Source organism: Musca autumnalis, unplaced genomic scaffold (genome assembly GCF_047663935.1).
Source record: "Musca autumnalis isolate F117 unplaced genomic scaffold, ASM4766393v1 scaffold_5, whole genome shotgun sequence".
NCBI classification, from domain to species: domain Eukaryota; kingdom Metazoa; phylum Arthropoda; class Insecta; order Diptera; family Muscidae; genus Musca; species Musca autumnalis.
In genome coordinates, this window is record NW_027412088.1 from 136,155,416 (window position 1) to 136,168,753 (window position 13,338).

At 35.1% G+C, this 13,338-nt stretch overlaps 1 protein-coding gene across 1 annotated transcript in view; it reads left to right on the top strand.

Moving 5' to 3' along the window:
* Positions 1-4,740: 4,740 nt before the first annotated feature.
* Positions 4,741-13,338, top strand: part of CCHa1-R (CCHamide-1 receptor) — a 78,721-nt gene continuing 70,123 nt past the window's right edge. The window contains exon 1 of the mRNA XM_073988387.1: positions 4,741-5,303. Within this exon, the coding sequence (XP_073844488.1) occupies positions 4,753-5,303 (551 nt within the window). The 5' untranslated portion in view covers positions 4,741-4,752. The remainder of the gene's footprint in view (positions 5,304-13,338) is intronic.

Here is a 13,338-nt window from a genome sequence, read left to right on the forward strand (position 1 = left end):
AACAGTTTGTTATTTCCAAATCTGAGCAGGGGGAATGTAAAAAAATTTAATTGTTCGTGAATTTCAGCCCTAAGAATCATTCCTAGGATCTTCATATGTTCTAAAAAGTTGTGTATTGAAATCTTAGGTACATTTTTGTGGTTGACGGTATCCTTAATTTTTGGGCGGTTGCGTATCTTTGGACCAGAGTCGGAGAAAAAAGTATAAAAATTGGATATTTTCAAAAGATTTTTGCTATTTTTACCATTAGGAACAGTTCATAGACATTTCGCATGTTTTAGAAAGTTGTTTATTGATGCCTTTGCTACGCTATTGTAGTTAATTGTTTTCTTGAATTTTGAACGGTTTAATATCTATGGAGCAGAAGCCGAGAAAAGAGGATAAAAATCGCAATTGTTTTGCTATTTTGACCATTAAGACCTGTTCCTTCAGGGTTCGTATATTCTAGAAAGATGTTTATTGATACCTGAGGTACATTTTTGTAGTTGGTTGTTTGCTTCAAATTTGATCGGTTTGATAGCTATATAATAAAACTTGAGAAAAATTTTAAAAGAAATTTGACCATGGCGATTTTGACCTTGCAGATGAAGTTTGATGGGTTTTATGTGTTCACAATTTTTGTTCTTTAAGACAAGAGCTACAACTTTGCCTGCGAGTTCTATTCAAATTTCCTAACGGTTTGAAAGATATAGTCCTGACTAAATGACCCTTTTACATCAAAGCCTCAAACCTTTGGAGGCCTATAACCGCGAAAGTTGATGAGATAGGGAAAAGCGGCGAGACACGTGTCTTCTCATTTTTGGTGTTCTATCACACTGTGGAGTCAGAATAAGGTTAATAAAACATGACTCAAAAAATTACACACAGTGTTATGGAATATTCTCGCCGAATCGAAAAATATATTTCCTTTTTGGACATATATTTGGAATTAAAAAAATTGTGACATTTTTGATTGCCCTGCATATCATTATTCCTGGAAAATATGTTCCATCCCAATAAGTTATACATATTTAGAAGAGGAACACTTGACCTTTCTATTGATGCCAATTATGCTGATGTACCTGGTTAGATAACATAGTTACAGCCTAGTATATCCCTGTGTTTAGTGTAACTATTATCACGTTAGAGGTCGCAGTTATATTTTAATACTCAAAAATTTTTGCACGAAGTTAGAGGTTTAGTTAAGGAAAATGCCAATGATTTTGAAAAAGTGATCGGATAGTATTGAGCTGGTGAAATTGACCATTGATGGAAAAATATCCAAATATAATTATTGGTCTAAATTTTAAATTCAATTACGAACACGAAACTTGAAAATCAACTCTTGACCTCTCCTTTTATGCAATTGATATCAATAATAAATGATGCAAAAATATCAACTGAGTATATCAATAACATAACGTGTCGCAATCATATAAAATAAACTCCGTAGAAAACTAGCTGCCAGAGGTAGTGGTATAGGGTATCACATGGTCGGCTGCGTCCGTTAATTTTACTTGTTAATTTTAATTTACTTGTTAATTTTTTTAATATTTGTAAAGTAAGCCAGCTTAATCTCAGAATTGTTGTTTTCAAATTGAAAAACAACAAGTTTTTTAAAGTGGGATTTTGTTAAAATTTATATACTTTCGGGAAACACGGAGAAGACTAGTTTCGGTCTTCGCCACAAGACCTCATCAGTTCTCTTAGTTCTTTGTATTGCAAAAATTGTTTTTATGAAAACTACAAATTTTTTGGCAATTGTTTCTTTCATCTGAAAAGGCAACCGCTGGCCGAAACACTTTTGGTTTCGGATCAATCCGATACGAAAGAACCCGCTGCAGTGCGGTAATGCAGTGCAGTAATGTCCTTAAACTGTAGCCCTTCGAATTATTTGAAATTTTGTGTGAGAGGTACCCGTTGAAGTGTCCAGTCCGTCCAGTCCGTCCAGTCCGTCCAGTCGAATCTGATCTATGTGTGGTAAAAATATTACGATGTGCAAAAAACAAGTGAGCAAAAGCTATAGCCGGGTCGGGGCCGACTATGTAGTACCCTACACCGCTACCCCTGTGCATAAGCTTTTCACTCGCAAACATTTCTTTTAGGGAGATACTTAAATTTTAACCTATCTGAATTTTACACCATATGACTGAAGGCGAACTGAACAAAAATAATTAATATTTAATTTTATATTTGACTACAGTCGACGTCTACTTGGTACTGATTGAAAGCTGTGCTCGTCTTCTTATTTAGCATTTTACATGTCTTTAATACACCAAATAGAAGCAGAGGTATTTGTCATTAAAGTAAAAACCTCAAAATGTTAAAATTGTGATAGCTTAGCGCATTTTGCAATAACTTTGATATTTTACCATAAATACCACGTGGTGTACTAATTTATAGCTCAGATGGTTTAGTTTCATTATCAAGCTCTCTCCTTGGAATATATCTTTTCCAACATCACAAACATTTCACCAATTTTGGTAACGCAATTGGGAAAATTTTAAAGCTTAGAATGTATTCCTTGTTGAAACGCATCCAACCAAAGCTGAGATACTCGTCAGTACAATTCAAATAAAACAAGTAAAAAAGAGTTAAGTCCGGCCGCGCCGAACTTTTTATACCCTCCACCATAAAATATTCTGAACTAAAGCGGAATAATAATTTTATTTCCTGTCCACAATTTAAGGCGGAGATAATTTGTGATAAGGTAAAAAAGCATACAAAATTTATACAATCGGTCGAGATGATGTCGAGTTGCAGATACAAAAACTGTAGCAACAAGTCAAAAAGTATCAGTCCGCTTTGCCGACAGAGGTATACCCTCAGCCTATGTAAATTGAAACTTTCATCTACGGACAGATAGAATGTACATAGGGTCTTTTCAGAATTTTGTGGCGCTTTTTGGACATTTGGACTTGTCGACAAAAACGACATAGTCCATTATGAAAGTGGATCTTATTTTGGAAGTCATATCTTTTCGACAGATATCGCACCCACTAGTCATTTCAGTGGGACCAAATTGGTTACCCTGCTCATGAAATTTAGAAAATGACATTAAAATGGTATGCACCATTTTAATGACATTTTTAAATTTTTGGGGGACGTACTGGAAGTTGTGGACCGATATTGCCCATCTTCGAACTGAAACTAAGTTCGGACAAAATATGATGAAGTTCGAGTGCTATAGTGCGCTCCAGCCACTACACATGATGCAAATGTCATACAGGCCGCCAACTTTTGGCTTCGTTGTGACACCGTTCCAGTTAAATTGCACTTACTTTGGAGAGGTATTATCGGCCGTGAAAAATAAATGATATAAACATAACACGAACACGGGGAGGTCGTTAACGTTAGGAATGTTCATGTGTATACTTTTTTGTTTTTCGTACTAGTGTGTTTTACCTAAGGCTGTGTTACTAATCTATCCCAACCCATGATTTTTAAATATCTCATAGGTAAACGTATTGTTGGATGTTTAGGGACGCACAATGCCAGCGCCATCGATGGGCGGTGGTCCTACTTGTATGGAAAGTGGTGTCAAAAATAGTTCCAATCGAGCTATCGCCTCGAAATTTTAAACATAAGTTTATAATGAGACAAAAAGATAGAAAAAAATTAGTGGATATAGATCCACATTTGAGTATATCCCTCACATAAAATTTTCCAACCGATTTGGCTCTAATTTTGTATTTTAAGTTCTGAAGAAAATTAAAAATATGGGTCCACGTTTAGATACAGCTCCCATATAAAGTTATTGCCGGATTTTCGATATTTTTACATTTTTTACAGGCATGGTATAAGGGAATAACTTACCGGGTGGCTGATGGCGGTAACTGTAATTTTCTTATCGTATACTTCTAAAATTAGTAAAACTCGATATAACTTAATAGTAAGATATTAAAAATACAAAAAAAAGTAATTTGCAAAGAAATTATTTTTAAAGAAATTAGAAAATGAGCTATTAAAATATTTATTGTCAAAAATTGTATGTGTTTAGAGAATATTTGTTTTAATCACAATTAAATTTTTGGCATTAATTTTTCGATTATTGTCCACGGAACCACTGTGCGATGTGAACATTTTCTCCGAGAGATTTATCCCAGACCCCATGAGTTTATATTTATTTGGTTTGCAATAACCGACTATGTATTCTGTTTCTTATATTACCCGTCACCTGTAGACACCTCCGCATCGGCATTCAACTTTGGCTTTCCCGTCGTGCAATATAGCAAGAACCATTTACAAGTTATATAACATTCTCCAAATTAATTAAAATTAATTAATGTTTATAATTCTTATTTTTTATTCTGTGTTAAGTTCTCGCCACCGTGGTGCAGTGGTAAGCACATCCACCTTGTACTCAGAAGGTCTGCGGTTGTATTTATGTCCTTGTATATATCCATATATAGTTTTTTTTTTAATTGCTGATGTTGGTATATTTCTCCCCCAACATTTCCTAGAAGTCATTTGTCACACAATATCTTTTGTATTAGTTTCTTTTTAATTTTTTATTTAACATACAAAATTCTTTCTCTATTATTTCAGGTTTCTTTTTTTCTAGCACGTATCATGTGTTAAATGGCAACAAAGCATAACACAGATAAAATATATACTAACATTTTGTGTCAAACTTTCACGTAACAAATGTCCTAACAGCAAACTTGTAAAGAGCTTCAAATAAGTTATGAGAAAATTAAGGACCATCGAAACAAAAGTAACTAAAATCCAACTGAACTTAACTAACTTAACATACGAACTAGTACAACAAACATGCTTAATAGTGTAACAAAAAACAACAACATGGTTCCAAGCAATACAAGCGCTACAAATGGCACTTCTGTTTGGAAGCCAGATGCAAATTCAAATATTTTAAGTACCCTAGTGAATGACACATTCCATTCCAACAGCATATATTCACCAGACACATTTGCCACACCATTGGCGACAGAAGCTGTGTTCACAGGTGGCTACATCGAAGATTCTCCAGCCATAAACATGCCTCACTTGCAATATAACAATACCATAAGTTCTGCTATGACAGCAGCCATGACAGCAGCAGCAAACATTGTTAATACCACCGTTGCGACACTCAACACACCAGTCACATTGTTGACCACCAATGTTAGCTACGATATGGGAGGTGGTGCAGGCGGTGGCATATTGAATGCCACGGAGACCCCATATGTGCCGTATGTCATGCGCCCCGAAACTTACATCGTTCCAGTGCTATTTGCTTTCATCTTCATAGTCGGTGTCCTGGGCAACGGAACTCTCATCATTGTCTTTTTGACAGTGCGTCAAATGAGGAATGTACCCAATACGTAAGTAAAATACTTTAAATACCTTATTATATATTTAAATATCTTATAATTAATGAATACAAATTCACCTAATTTGTGGCAGTTTCTGTTAAATCTAAAGTTGTAAATTATATTCCAATGTATTTTTTAATTTATTTGAAATTAGCATCTTTATACATGGAATAATAAATAGGTATAACACCACACCAACAGAATCCTGTTGGGTACTATAATATCGCGTTTGATGTCGGATATAGTAGGGAAATACTTTTGCATTAGAAAACAAATCCACTGGAAATGTAGGAAACAAATTTGATGTGGCCGTAAAGTTTTGGGAAGTAGTTCTGTCACTGCAAAGTGTAGGTATGTATGTGTTTGGCAAAAAGTTTTGCAGAAAATACAGCCAGTTATATGCATGTATATATGTATGTTCGTATGTATGAATGTAGCAGGAACAGAAACTTCCTCGAAATGCAGCAGTTTCTTGAACAACAAAAAAGCCAATCGCGGAAACTCTGTACATAATAATCCTAGTTTTACTGTTTTTTTTTTTAACTGAAAAGAGCTTAAAGTTGTTTTGAGATTGCAATCTGTGCTTATGGCCATTGTGCCATTGCTCAACTTAACAATTTCAACGAATAAATCAACTGTTGTTTATTTGTTATTATTAGTTTAGTTGTTGTTGTTTATTCGACATTTTTGGTTTTATTAAAACAGTTGTTTTTGTTGTTGAGCTTTAGGCCATATTGTGTATTTTATTTATTTTCCAATATTTCACAATTGATTAAATTGCATCTTCAGTTGCGAAATATTAGAAAATAAATAAAATACACAACAACAAAAATAACTGTTTATTTGTTATTATATAAATTCAAATTCAGATTTAAACAGCACATTATGCAGTGTTGAATTTTTTATAAATTCATTGGATTATGAGTCGTATGATTTACAACAACACTTATACGTATTGTGTCCATGTCCACCATGCTCAACTATTTTTATCTTATTTTCGGTTGGAAGCAAAATATATACATATATAAAGAGGCATTGCGAATCTGCAGCATTGGTGATATTTAACAATGTACATAAAAACAGCACAGTTTAATTCTGATATACATATGTACGAGAGGCACTAAACACCTTCTGGCCTAGGCAACCCGCAGTGTCGCCAGCCGTCATTTGACATTTTTTGTAAAGTTTGAAAAAAAATGGAATTTACTTGTGAACATTTTTGTCTTATACCAACTAACATTTGATACTGCATGAACACCTGGCCGCAAAAATGGCTTATTCTCGCTAGATCCAACAAAATTGGTCAATCGCTCAAAAAAGGGCTCTTGTGGATTTGTGCAAAGACATTGTATACAAAAACAATCGCGATGCTTCAAACGACATTTGTAAGAGACGACGAATCTTGTATCTATGCTTAGAAGTCCGAAACAAACCAGGAATCGACCGTTTGGGTCTTCGAAAGCTAGCCAAATCCAATGAAAATTGTTCAGGGAAGAAGGCCTTCGGAGAAAATGGTCGCCTGTTTCTTCGGCAAAACTGACCGTGTGGCGACTATACGGCTTGAGAAATGTAGGACGGTCAATTCTTAGCATTACACTACAATTTGTTTGCCTGAAGTCTCCTGAGAAATTCGACAAACAAACAAGAGAATACGAATCGTTCTGCATCCTGACAATGCGAGCTCTCACACATCGATTCAAACCAGCGCCTGTTTGACCAGACCAAATGTGGAATTTATGGGTCATGTACCGTACAGCCCTGACTGGGGATCCAACAACTTCATTTGATTGCAGCATATTAGGAAAAAAGGCGTGGTCAACGATTTTCGTCGCCAGAAGTTGCCGTAAAAGCGTTCAAAAACCATATTTTGGAGGTGCCTCAATCAAGCCGCTGAAAACAACCCAACACATGGTCGCATGTTAAACTTTCCTGAGTACGCTTAGGCTAAAAACTGTCAAACTTTCCAAAAAACTGTCAAATGACGCCTGGCGACACTGCGTGCTGTCTAGGCCAAAACGTTTTTTAGTGCCCCTCGTAATCCACGTCGAAAGTTGTGAAAAATTACCCAGCAAAATGTTCGATGCGATGACGTGATTTCATGGCATATTTTGTATTGGTTCAAAACAAGTCGTGAAAGATCCGATCTTTTCATTAGCATTTAAACCCATGCAAAGGAAGTCGTGAAACATTCGGTCTTTTCATGAGCATTTGAATCATTTGTACAGATCACTATAAACAAACAAGTCGATTTGTACATCCCTACAAGTAGCGACATCCAAAGATGTCAATATTATAAGATAGCATGGTACAAATACACAGGTAGCCGCATCGGCAATTGTTGGCAACATAAGATGTCAAAATTTGTCATCAATTCAATGCAGTTGACACATTATATTACCATCAGCTGGCATGATAATGCTACGTGTATTATTGTACCATGTAAGATAGGAAAAGTCAATTGTGAAAAATTAACTGTAGAGGGAGTTAACCTCTGTTGCTACGATATCATAGCAACATTCTGTTAAACGAATACTGTTACTCATTGGAATATTGACAAGAAAAACATTAAAACTCAAGTTTGACGGCATTCGCTTTTGATTTTTTCATTGAATGAACAATAAAAAAAGAAAAGAAATATATTTCAGCCACAAAACACGACGTTAATGTTTTCTGCCGCGAGAAATGGGAATCAAAAACGATTGGCATTGCTGTTATCAATTCCAGTGAGTTGTGTAGCCATCTGTAACCAAAATGTGGAACTATTAGGCGGTGATTAAATTGAAATTTTGGGTGTAAACTTTATGCTGATAAATTAGTTCTAGTTATTTCATGAATTAGTTTGAATTAATAAAGAGTTTGGTTTGTCATGAAAATCGTATTTCAATACAGAATTTTCCATTTTCCAAATAAGACATGAAAATGTCATGCCAAAGGGTTGGTGAAAATGACATGTCAAAGCATTGGTCAAAATGACATGATTAGGAGCCGACAATGAATGCCATCTTAACATCCGAAAATTAATGTCATCTTATGGTGGTCACGCTCATATAAAATTCATGAGTGAAAATGCTAAAAAGATGACATGCCATGATTCAATAGCATCCTTGGCATGGAACATTTTGCTGGGTATTCAATCATGGGTGAAAGTGATGTGGCATGTCATCTTTTTAGCATCTTCATCGAAGAATTTTGTATGAGCGTGGACCCCAAAAAATGCTATTCATTTTTGGATCCAAAGCATCTCCTTTACACCAATGCTTTGACATGTCACCTTTACCAATGCTTTGGCATGTCATTTTTACCAACCCTTGGCAATGACATTATCATTACGACGAGAGTTTTAACAACGTTCGTTGTGATTCCGAATCTCTGACTAAATCAAGCCTATTGTAAAGAATTAATCTTATATATTTAGGAATATGTGTATAAAAAAAACAAAAAAATTAATCTCTATTGGATCGATGGAATGGGTGCAAATGCTAATAAAAAGATCGGATCTTTCACGACTTCCTTCGAACCAATGCATAAGATGCAATGAAATCACGTCATCGCATAGAACCTTTTTCTTCAAATTTTGCTGGGTATAGGACAAAAATGTCCACAAGTAAATTCCATTTTGTTGCAAAGTGATTTTTTCAAATCACCGTAAAGAACACAACACATGGTCGAATGTCGCTTAGGCTAAAAACTGTCAAACTGTCGAAAAAAAAAAACGTTATATGCCGCCTGGCGACACTGCGTGTTGCCTAGGCCAGAACATTTTTTGGTGCAGATTTGACGGACAAATCAACACGGAAAGTTTGGAAGTGGATGACAGCGGCAAAGACGGAGAACGGCAGCTAACCAGTTCATCAAGTTGGATAAGTTTTGACGGTAGAAGACTTCATGCAAAGCAGAAAGCTTATTGTTACGGTTGGCCATCAATAACTGCACCTTCAAATTACGTACTACGTCCAGTTGTAACGGTGCACAGTGGTCGATTTGAAATATTTAGGCGGCCAAAAATATTTTTGGACGTTAATGGCTTCGAAAGACAGTATTTTTAAAAAATATGTATTTATTTAACAAAATAAATAAGAAAAACATATATTTTATAATAAAAACACATTTTATTTTCATAAATCATAAATAAATAAAAATTATAAATAAATTAAATTGTCTTATTAAAAGATGTTTCTATCTCGACTTCTTCGTGCTTAATGCATGATTGTGTGTGGAGTTCGGCAGGTTCTAATAGTTCTATAACTTCACTGGAAAACATCTTGTGTGAAGTTTTCTTTAACGATCTTTCACTACTTATGAGTGGATCTGAAGTAAGAAGCAATCTTTGATAAATATCACGGTTGCATTCTTCCCTTGAAAATTTTCTTGAAAAATTCTGTCTGTATGACCGAAAATGTTTATTTCGAGCTTCTGCAGCCTCCTCCGACAATTGACCGATTGGCAGCAGTGCATTACCTATGATGGTCGCCCCATGTAATAGTAATTTATGCATTGTTGGAGTCATGGGATGCCAGTCGTATAATTCCACATACATTTGCGCGGTGTTGAAGGCATATTCTTCGAATTTTGTTGTATTTATTTTGTGTCCACTTGAAATCGCCTCTAATAAGATTTTAAATCTATGTATTAATTCGTGGTTAATGCCTGTTATGTCCGCAGCTAATTCTGTGTTTTCAAAAAATCTCATACTCGTATTGCCATCATTGGTATTACCAAAATTGGCTTTAGGCATGTCCACCAACAGCGGAATCTTTCTTGGATTTCTTTTTTCCTTTCTTCTTCTAATGTTTTCTCTTCCTGGGTCCTTTTCTTTCCATATTTCTTCATGGGCAATTTATATGCCAAATGGAGAATGCTTTCAAAAATACGTATTTTTGCGTGCAATACCGAAATTCCAAACTCAAGAGCATCTTGACTTATCTCGTTCTTTTTGCTTAAATTATTGAAATCTTTGGAAGTGGCGCCACATATATAGCATCGGCTTGTTGAGGTCGTGTTGGTTACAGCATTGCAAACTTTGCCATCAACCATGGTCATTTTTAAAATGTGATTATAAGCAAATTCTTTTCCATCAATATTGTTTTGCTTTCAACAAAAGGTCGTAACAAGGGTAATGCTTTGGGTTAGTTGCCCTTATTATTTCATATTGTCGTCTTGTTAGATCAGCTTCTACGAACATTTTGAGTGCTTGGAACGGGGTCAAAGGAGCAATTGTTCCATTGGTCTTGGAATAAACTTTTCTATATTTACTAGCCTTTGTTGGTGATTTTCCTATTTCTTTGAGCAATTTTGAGGCAGTTCTTTTTCCATTCGTTTGCAATACGACTTGTGCGGCATGTATAATCATTTCATCATCAACATTTGATCGAATTTCCTCAGTTTTTCTTCTCTTGCTTCGTTCACTCGAATCCGAAAATGATTTGCTCGGACGACCTGGTTGATTAAGCGAATGCACTGGTATTTCAAAAGTGCCTTCCAGCCACTTCTGGTTGTTTTTCATAAAAACGTCTTCAAATTTATGAGCTTTTAGCCATCTCCTTTTAAATTCGTGTTTGATGTAGGAAAATTTATGCTTAAGGTTCTTTTTTCTTTCCACAGAGTCTCCGCAAGACAATAGCAAGTGGTTTTCTAAAAACTCCAATTTCTCATCCAAACTTGGTAAATTTTGCAGTTGCATTTGCTCAAACAGACATTTACGGGTCACTATTTTCACCCCTGACGAACTAGGTATCTCCATAGTTAACAAAAAACATAAAATAAAAAAATGGTTTTTTATTTTTTTTTTAACAAAATACTTTGAGCTGCTGTATTTAAGAAATAGCCGGGATTCGGCGGCTATTGTTTTCTTTATAGAAAAGCTGAATGTGTAACGTATTCAATAAACAAAAAAATATGACCCGGACGAATCCTGATCCATAACAAAATTGCTTTTGAAATTAAAAAAATTAAATTTTTTCTGTGAAAAAGAGGGTATGTTTAACTACCGAAAAATACAACGAAAGTTAAAAATTAAAGATAAAACTATTATTTATTTAATAGAAGCTTACTTGAGCTATAGGAATCACTATCACTTTCACTTCACTACACAACTTAAAATAAAAATATATGCGTATTGCAAAATTTGATATAATTTGGGCGCCCAAATAGAAATACGTATCAAGTCAACAATCAAATTGCGTCTAACTGCACGGAATCGGTGACGTATAGTTTTTAAAAAAAAGGTGGGGGTAATTCGCGGAAGTGTTTACTATACCTAGAATTCAAAATTTTGTGCCTAGCTAGTATTTAGAATTTTGGAATTTTGGCCGCCTAATTACTTAATATCTACCTATGTGCGGTGGTGAGTGAGAGAGCGTTCCATACAAAGGTTTCGCAAATGTTGGTAGCGATGAAGAGAGAAATATTTTGCAACAATTCATCCAAAAGCAAAAAAATCAAACCGGAGGTAAATAATTAGATGATGATCAATTAGCATACACCAACAGCTATTTCAGATGGATAACCATACATGAATTTGGCACTAGACAACAATTGCATAATCAATTCAGATGTAACGAGATACCCAATTTCATAAGGATATCGAGATTTGAGGCCAAAATCCAGTAGAAAGGTTCAGTGGAGTATGAATTCATGATACCGAACAGAGGAATCTGACAGCATACCAAGAAGATGAAGAGCGCTATGGCGGTCCATAGCACTTTCTCTCTGAATTAGATCTTGCGTCCCAGTTTGGCAATTTCTGGAAGTATACTGCGGAAGGGCTTTATGACTACGAGGAATATAATTCCCATGATTAACCTTTTTTATTAAAACTGTTTCTTCAATTTTTGTTAACTGTGCTCCGCACTCGACCGTCAATTTGACATTTTAGACTAGAAATCCACTGGATTTGGTAGTATATTCAGCATAGTCTAAATGTACTGTAACAATAGAAAGTGAAATATTTTATATTATTCCCCAAAATGATTTCGTAAAATTGGGTTGGAACAAATCTCTTCAAACTCCACCTCGAGAGCACGCAAACTTAAAGTACCGATGTTTTAACATTGACTTTTACTACGATATTTCACAGACATCCTAAAGATAGTATCGAAACATGCTAAAGATAGAAAGAATGTAGCCTATTTTCGCATCCCCGCACCTTTCCTGAAATTTTTAGGAAAATCGGTGGTGTAGTTTTGTAGACATAACATATTTAAACAAGTGGGCGTGGTCAATTTTTCTTTTCGTAAAAACCTATGTTGGACTATGACGTACACTAAAAAAATATCCAAATCGCTCCAGCTGTTCTCAACTGATGCAATTACCAACGAACGACTTTTGATTTTTATTTATAAAAATGTGGTCATATTGGCCAAAATGTTCGAGATTGGGACCATAGTGCACTGAACGTAGTAATACGGGGTGAAAGGACAAGCTATTGCAAAATAAAAATCGGGAGCTGGTTTTAACTGCACATTTTCGAAAATTTTTAAATTCTGTATGGTTGGTACCCGAAGGAGTGGACCGATATAGTCCATATTCGAACCTCATATATGTCTAGATTATATATTGCCAGAACTAATTTTTGGACCAAATCGGTTGATCCGTTCGAGAGTTATCGTGCGCTCCAGATAGACAGACGGACATTGCTTAATCGTCTCCAAATTGTCAGAAACGGATTTCGTGCATTATAAAATCTGTGGATATCATACCCCTTTACTTTAAATCTGAATTACAGTTGTCTACGTTGTTTATCGTCGAAGAGACATTCTTCGAGGCCGATTTTCGAGCATTTGTGATACACGTGGTCAATTGTGATGAAGTTATGAGCATAATAATATAATAATACTCAAATTTATATTGCAAGATTAGTTAAATAATAAAACGTAAGCCAAAATACCAAATATTTTCAATGACCTTCGTACTTTATCTACCGTAATATTATGGCTAATAATTGGTATTTCCTCTCAGATAATTTTAGAAGCTCAGAAAGGGTCTTACGAAATCAAAAAAGTCATTTAATAAAAAAACTTTATAACATAAAAACTTTTTGTTGGAA